Raw genomic sequence first — 8,257 nt, forward strand, 5'->3', positions numbered from 1 at the left:
CCGTTGTACTTTGTGTGCGAAAAACGATACTCCAACAGTAATAAATCTTTGGCTTGTATTGGTTATGCATGTTATATATGGTAAAGTTATGATGTCCACCAACTTCCTTATGCTGCCCATTTGGTGGACAACATAGCATTTTCAACCTGCACGTGTGGACACCCCATGGGGCAGTCGCCAGCTAAGTGGGGAAAGATGTATACGTACGTATATATTCGTTCATGACCTCCAAAGATACAATTGTTTCGGCTACACATGCATGAGTAACGCATTTGTTTCGTTTGGAACACTCTTGGGGCCACTGTCACCGAAAGATAGGATCGGATAAGTAGAAAGATAAACAGGCAAAAGGTTTATTTTTATGAAATATTGTAAATAACTAAATAAGCATACTATATATTTATTACAAGTCTATGCAAACACAATTGGCTACTCCAGGTTACCACTGAACTAATTGGTCGACCACGTCTTCAGGATACGGAGTACCGCCACTTGGTGGACGTTCTACCTCTCACAAGTCTCGGCTTGGTGACCCCGGCTGTTTTTCCCCCGACCACGAGCTCGCCCTCACTCTCGACCCCTCCGACTTTGTCGGCCCTAAACACCGGAAACCCGAGCCTCTTCCAACTAAAATAGACCTTCTTTTTCTCCAACATTTTCTCAATCTGTCTCTGCATTACAATGCATTGGCTCTGTAGCCTGAGGACATCTTCTTTCAAACTCTTGATCTCCATTTGTTGCACGTTCATTTCACGCTTCGAGAGGCACCGTGCCGGGAGCTCGAGCCCGAGGATCCCCGGGCTTCGTGCTCCGCTCAATGATCCGCTCCATTCTATCTGCTTTGTGACCTTGCTTTGCTCTGAGAGGAGAACTTGGATCACGGCACGTACAGGGAGTCTCTCATTTTGAGCAGCGTGAAGGGACGCCTCCGATGAGAGCTTTCTGCTGTCGATTAGGCTGCAGAGTCTCTTTCTATCTTGCTTTGAAACCCCGGGATGTGCCTAGTGTATTAATATGATTTTTGTTAGATAAAACTTGCCAAGTATGCATTATTATGTATGCTATAAGAACCTTTAAAAATCCGTCGACACAATGAAGATTTTGTGCTAATGATAATACAAAACTCTCACAAAGACCATGTATCAAACTTCATGAACCAAAAAATAAACTGACATTTCGGATTTTGGATTCATTTGTGGTAATAGGCTAAGCATTGTAATGTCATGAATCCAGAAAATGTTAAATAGAAACATTCATATTAAACAAACGATAAAGAAAATCACAGCACGACGGCATAAAAGCTAGCTCACTTTAAGGTACGTATCAATGGCTCGATACAAGCCATCGTCAGTTGAACGTGCGTAGCTAGGAAGCACTCCAGCAAGACTCACGAATTCCGGCAACATCAATTGTGAATCCACAGCCGCTTCTGCGAGGTAACAGTCAACAAGTTTCGCCACCTTCGAAAGGGCAGCTCCGGTCCTCGAAACTTCATCTGAACTCAAAAATTTCTTAACCAGCCGAAGAATTAACTCAACATTAAGAAGTGTAGTACTAGTGTGACTAAAACAAGGTATCATCAACTCCTTCAAAGAAGCCTGATGGAGCTGCCAAGAAATTCGTTTCTCCAGCTCCTCGAGACAACTGGCGTCCACGTTCACCATGTTAGCCACACGCAGCAACCGTAACAAGAAGTTACAAGGGATTGAATCTTTTTCTTGTGGAAGAATCCCAACCAGAGTTTCAATGAAGAACCTTTTCTTCATACATGAAGCTGTGATACTTTCGGGGGAGTGTTCGAAACTGGCCATGGTTCGTTCCGACTCATCTGCAGCCATATCTGGGAGCCATTTGGAAGCATAATGTGTGATGATTGAACCCACTAAGTCTGGTCTAACCCCCTTCCCTTTTATGCTTGAAAGTGTCTTCACAAAGTAATCCACGTCTAGTATGCAAGCATCATCGAACCAGATTTCGGCAGCCATCAGAGGTGATAGCTTGCCTGATAATGTGATAGATTCTGGCAATGCCACCGTTGGTTTCTGCATTTGGGTAGACATAGGTTGCTTTGTGCGGTGAGAGCTTTCCTCAAGTACTAATTTGATGCATCACTTCACTGTAAAAAAAGGAATTTTTAATGCAAGATTAGTTCTTACACAGATTCTTTAGCTAAAAAAAAGAGTACAAATTTATAGGGCTCACGTTGTGAGTTGACCCACATGAATTAAAGTTCCAGATACAACGTTGTAAAATTTCATAAATCAGAGTGGTTGAGCTAGAATTGAGCATATATACCTTCTATCCATTTAAAATTTTGCTATAAAACATGAACCCCATATTTGATATCGCACAATTAATTAAATAAAAAATTTAAAATAACAAAATCATGACGTTAAACAAACTTTGTGTATACAGTGTTTTTTTAATCTTATTTTTAATATCAAACATAAAAACGGTCGTGTAATTTCTTCATGAATTTTACATATATTTCATACTCGATAAGTAATGAAGTTACACGATTTGGCCCTTCTTGATTTTCTTATTTTAATTTTAAGAAGCATATATATATACACACACACATCAAACCCTTAGAATAACATTTTAATAAAACGACAAAAATATCCAATTTTCAATCAATAAAATTGTTATTAGATTCTAAAAATAATTAAATATGTTTTTAATCATAATTAATGTGAGAACCCGAATTTCCAGCAGTAGCTAGCATTTTGCACCAGCTAGCAATCGGCAACTAATATTTCAGAAGTTGGTATTTTTCCAGCAGATAGAATCCAGCAGCAGAAGAGTTAAGTAGCGCGAGATTCTAGCAGACAGCTACTAATTCTACTTATGACTTGTAACTGAAGTATTTAACATGGAATAAAGGTTGTTAATGGCACATCATGACAGATTATGACCATTAATTGGGAGGCTAACAGTCAGAATTTTGCCTATAAATAGCACCCTCAAATCTCTGAAATGGTGTTACACAAATCTTGAGTTATCACTTGAAATTCGAGCTAAGAGAGAGCATTTTTTAGCAGAAAAATCAAGTAGCGAGAGCAAGCAGATTTCAGACTTCAACCGAAATTTTTTAGCAAATTACTGTAAGTGGGCTTATGTATAGATATCTTGAAATCAGTTTGATAATATCTGTTTTGAAGCAAAGCATATGTATTTTTGATTTCTAATCTCTAATTTTTGAAGCACTGAAACTTAGTGCACTAATAGTAGTAATATATATTCTGAAAAATTCCTGTTTTTGATTTCTGATTTCTGGCCTCACCCCTTAGATGACAGAACATATAGGGGACTGATATCAGTTTAGCCATGAAATTCACAAACGTGCTCAGTGTTTGCTTGCTAAATTTTAAGTTCCGATTTCTGTTCTGAAACATGTTATTTCTGAATACTGATTCCTGTTATGAAAGTAAGAGTTTCTGTATATTATTTGTTTTACTGTTTCTGTTGAAAATGGTTTTAAAAACTGAGAGTTATTCCCGCTCACGCTTACTGAGTGATGACCATATCACTCACCCACCAAACTCATCTCAGTTAAGAACGAGGAAGAATGGTTAGAAGAAGAAGAGCAGAATCAGTTTTGGGGCTGGTGAAGAAGACTGTTGTTTTTCAATTCTAAGTTATGTTTCCGCTGTATCTGTTAAGACATTGTTATGTCTGGTTTTACAATTCCGCTATAGAACATTAGTATTTGATTTTGTATCAGACAATGAAATATTCAGTATTATGAATAAAAAAGTTGGTTTCTGAATTTGTACTTCTGAGGCTTGTTGTTTTCGAATGTAAATTTGAGAGCAACGCCGGTGTCGACTAACCCCGTCTTTGGGACGTGACAATTAATTACTTGACATTTTTAAAAATAATTAANTGTCTTTTTGGGGTCAAAGACAACGGTTTTTGGGATCAAAGACAACAGTAGAGCCGTTGTCTTTGAGCGTTTTTTTTGGGTCAACGACAACGGTTCTATGAACTGTTGTCGATTAGCGTGTTTTTTTGGACAAACAACAACGGTTTAGGAAAACGTTGCAACATTTAGCGACGGTTAATTCAAAAATCGTCGCTAATTTTAGCAACGGTGTGTCAAAACCGTCGCTACTTTTAAATTCGCGACGGTTTTAAAATAATCGTCGCTAATTTTAGCGTGGTTTTTTTGAAAAACAACAACGGTTTTGGAAAACGTTGCAATATTTAGCGACGGTTAATTCAAAAACGTCGCTAATTTTAGCGACGGTTTATCAAAACCGTCGCTAAATTTAAATTGGCGACGGTTATAAATTAACCGTCGCTAATTTTAGCGTGGTTTTTTTGACAAACAACAACGGTTTTGAAAAACGTTGCAATATTTAGCGACGGTTATTTTAAAAACGTCACTGAAAAACCGTCGCTACGTTTAAATTAGCGACAGTTTTAAATTAACCGTCGCTAATTTTAGCGACATTGTTTCAAAACCGTCGCTAATTTTAGCGACAGTTTAAATCCAAACCGTTGCCAAAAAAAAAATGTGCGACGGGTTATCATTTACCATCGCTAATAGCGACGGTTTAACCAAAACCCGTCGCAAACTGTCTATAAATATCTCCATTTTCTTTCCATTTTCCTCTACAACACTTAAAATTTTTCTCTTTTACACCATTTTATCACTTCACACAACACTTAAAATTTTTTTCATCACTTCATAACACTTAAAATTTTTCTCTTTTACACCATTTCATCACTTCACACAACACTTAAAATTTTTTTATCTTACATAATTTTATCACTTTCACACAACAAGTAAAATTTTTCTAACCATTTTATAACACTTAAAATTTTTCTCTTTTACACGATTTTATTACTTCACAACACTTAAAATTTTTTTATTTTACACGATTTTAGTTTGGATTATTAGTTTCTTTTAGATTTATTAAATTATTAAAAGTATTCTTTTTTATTTTTCGAAACAAATTAGCGACGGAACTCTTGAAAGATGACCGTCGCTAAAATTAGCGACGGTCGTGATTGCAACCGTCGCTAATTTTAAAGTAGCGACGGTTTATATAACCGTCGCTGATCATAAACCGTCTTAAATTAGCGACGGGGAAAAATAACGACCGTCGCTATTTTTAAAACCGTCGCAAATTTGATCTACCACAACGGATAAAAACCGTTGTCGTTGAACGGACTTTCAACAACACCCTCAGTTACAACAGTTTTTAAATGGCTACGACAACGGATAAAATCCGTTGTCGTTTGCCCTTTTTGTAGTAGTGAGATGATACTTTTATATATTATGTCCCATTTGTTTATGTGGAATGAGCAATAAGATAAGATTGCAGAGGAGAGGGGAAGAGATTTCATTTCAAGTCTCCATCAATAATTATTCCCTGGTGTTTTAATGAATTTTGTTCTTAATATAACAGAGTACTCGCCATGATCATTTGTCCTTTGGGAATATTTGAATTGATATTCCTTGTACTCTTTCTCTCATTAAATTTCACCCGCAAGTGCTGGATACAATTTTTAAGGTCTTACATTTTCCCTTCTAGTAAACTGTTCCATTCCCATCGACTCGAATCTCGGGTTCGAGTATGGTGAATGAAGAACACGTACAGAAAGCGTTTCTCCGAAATGAATTCGGCTCGACTCGGTTTAATATTAATTTGGACGTAATGTGACTTCAAGAAGAACCTAGCTATTACAAATTAATTAAGGAATTCGAGTCACCATACTGTAACAGTTTAAAATGGGTTTTCCAAAAAAAAAACTATTTTATGAACCATTTCGTAGGAATCATGTGCTGTGTTGTAAGGGTTAATAATGGTGAATGGTGACGCTTTGTCCAGAATGAATGAATTTTGTCTCCATATGTTGTAGCAATTATTGAAAAATTTTGTCTCATATTTGCAGGACTTGTATGTTTTTTTAATCAAACAACCTACGGACAAATGCATCTATAATGCAGCTTCGACTCGAAAACTTTAAAAAAAAACATTAATCAATTTTGTAAGACATGCCTCCTACTCAATCAAATCATTGAAGAAAAATTATTTTTATGTCAAAAATATTGTTTTTGCACTCTAGGTCCATATCAAGTCGATCCATTTTACGGATATAAATTCATGACACCGTTTAACAAGAGACATAATATATATAAATATTTATAATAATTGTTCTAAAAAACATGAAAAAGCGAGAATTAAACACGAACCATGAATGAAAGCTACTATTTATACAAAAGCGGTCAACCTGAGGCGCATTAAGCATGAAAAAAATCGTGTAAATTTGAGGTAAAATGTATAGGTTTACCTCATTAACCACGAAAAAGTGCAAAAAATTGATAGTTTTTTTAGATAAAACTTTAATTATCTTTTAAATTTTAAATTATAAATACTTAAGTATCAAAATATTTTGACCAAAAAAATATATATAAAGCCAATCCCTTCAGCCTTATCGAAAATAAAACCACGAATGCTCAGACCCTTCTCTTTCATTCGTTATCCCCAAAAAAGTTCACGCCTCTAGACTAACAATGGACTAGCTTGTGGGGCGACCGGCTATGGAGTAGCTTGCCAAAATACTTTAAAACTTCGAGTACAAGATATGAACATACACTTATTTTTAATTTAAAATTTTATTATTTTTATGTATTATTAACGGGAAATTGGCCTTCAATCTCCACCCGTCGTTTTTTTGTGTTCACTCCCTGGGTACTTTTTTAGTACCACATTTCTACATGAAGTGTACCACATTTTCACATGAAGTGTACCACAATTTGTATGACATAGTACCACAATTTTGTGGGTAGAGAGTGAACCCAAAGAAATGTTTTGATTGAGGATTTTTCACCAACTTCCTCTATTATTAAACGATTTGTGAAAAGAATATTTTATTTTTTAATTAATTTTTTCTTATTGATACTATTGTGATATTAACATATGAAGTTTTCTCTTTCTAGATTAATAAGATTTTCTGTAATATTGATATTTTCCTTGTTTGATAATATTGTGATATTATTGATATATATGATAAGATCTCTAGATATTATATTATTGTTCAAAAGAGTCTATTTCTTAATGAACTTCTTGTTTTCCTATGTGTGTAGGACGCTATAAGAAATAAACTTTAGGGTATAGCAAGTCTATAAATAAGATGAGTAGGTCTCTTGTGAGACGGTCTCACGAATCTTTATCTGTGAGACGGGTCAACCCTACCAATATTCACAATAAAAAGTAATACTCTTAGCATAAAAAGTAATACTTTTTCATGGATGACCCAAATAAGAGATCTGTCTCACAAAATACGACCCGTGAGACCGTCTCAAACAAGTTTTTGCCTAATAAGATATTATTGTTGTTGTGTAAGCGGTGGTTTTTGGAGTTGAAGAAGAGCAGTGAAACGCCGCAGGAAGAGCAAAAAATTACGTCGGTGAATTAATAAAGAGCTCAAGGCAAAACATATTGAAGTGTCCCCATGAAGTGTTGAGAACATTTAATGACCACACTTAATCACTGTTTTGATTAGTGTGTCGTTTATTTAAGAACTTCGGAATCACGTTTATTCCATTCGTAATTTTGGTTATATGATTTGATATATAAATTTAGACGCACTTTGTTCACACACGTCTTAAGAGAGTTAGTTTTTATTTGTTCACTAGTTGATTTTTGTAAACTAACAAGTTTTCTAGTGAATTGTTTTTTCATGAGGCACCGAAATGCTTGTGTATGATTTATTCTGTCTTATTTTATTCATTAAATTTTATCCTATTTGTTTAATTAATGTATATATTTTGTTGCATGTTATGGATAAGTGTTATAACACCTGCACACAACAACTAAAATTTTATACACATAATATTAGTAGTTTTGTACTTTATGTTAAAAAAACACTCTCACTTGTATCATAGCCAACTCTTGATTATTATGTGTGATTCTGGTTATTTTTGTTTAAACTGGTAAAAATACAATGGACGTGTTGTTGGTCAACATTGCATTTCGACCACCGGTTTTGGATGGATCCAATTATGCTATGTGGAAAGTTAAGATGAGGGTCTACATCAAATCAATCGGAAAAAAAAGCATGGCAACGTGTTTTATATGGTTGAACTCTACCAATAATCATGGATGCAGATGGTGACAGTCACATCAAACCAGAGAATATATGGACAACCGATGAAGCCCAAACTTCGAATTTGATCTCAAGAGCACTCAATGCAATTTTTACTTCGGTCGATATCAACATGTTTAGTTTGATCACCAATTGC

At 35.3% G+C, this 8,257-nt stretch overlaps 1 protein-coding gene across 1 annotated transcript; it reads right to left on the reverse strand.

The window, feature by feature from the left end:
• Nucleotides 1–264: 264 nt before the first annotated feature.
• LOC140958560 (root phototropism protein 3-like) lies at nucleotides 265–2,127 on the reverse strand. Its single transcript, XM_073416048.1, has 2 exons — nucleotides 1,311–2,127; nucleotides 265–1,001 (listed from the first exon to the last, which is right to left on the reverse strand). Exons 1-2 carry the CDS (start codon nucleotides 2,058–2,060, stop codon nucleotides 471–473), a joined length of 1,281 nt encoding a protein of 426 aa, XP_073272149.1. The 5' UTR covers nucleotides 2,061–2,127; the 3' UTR covers nucleotides 265–470.
• Nucleotides 2,128–8,257: the final 6,130 nt, after the last annotated feature.

Source organism: Primulina huaijiensis, chromosome 15 (assembly GCF_012295235.1).
Source record: "Primulina huaijiensis isolate GDHJ02 chromosome 15, ASM1229523v2, whole genome shotgun sequence".
Classification (NCBI taxonomy): Eukaryota; Viridiplantae; Streptophyta; class Magnoliopsida; order Lamiales; family Gesneriaceae; genus Primulina; species Primulina huaijiensis.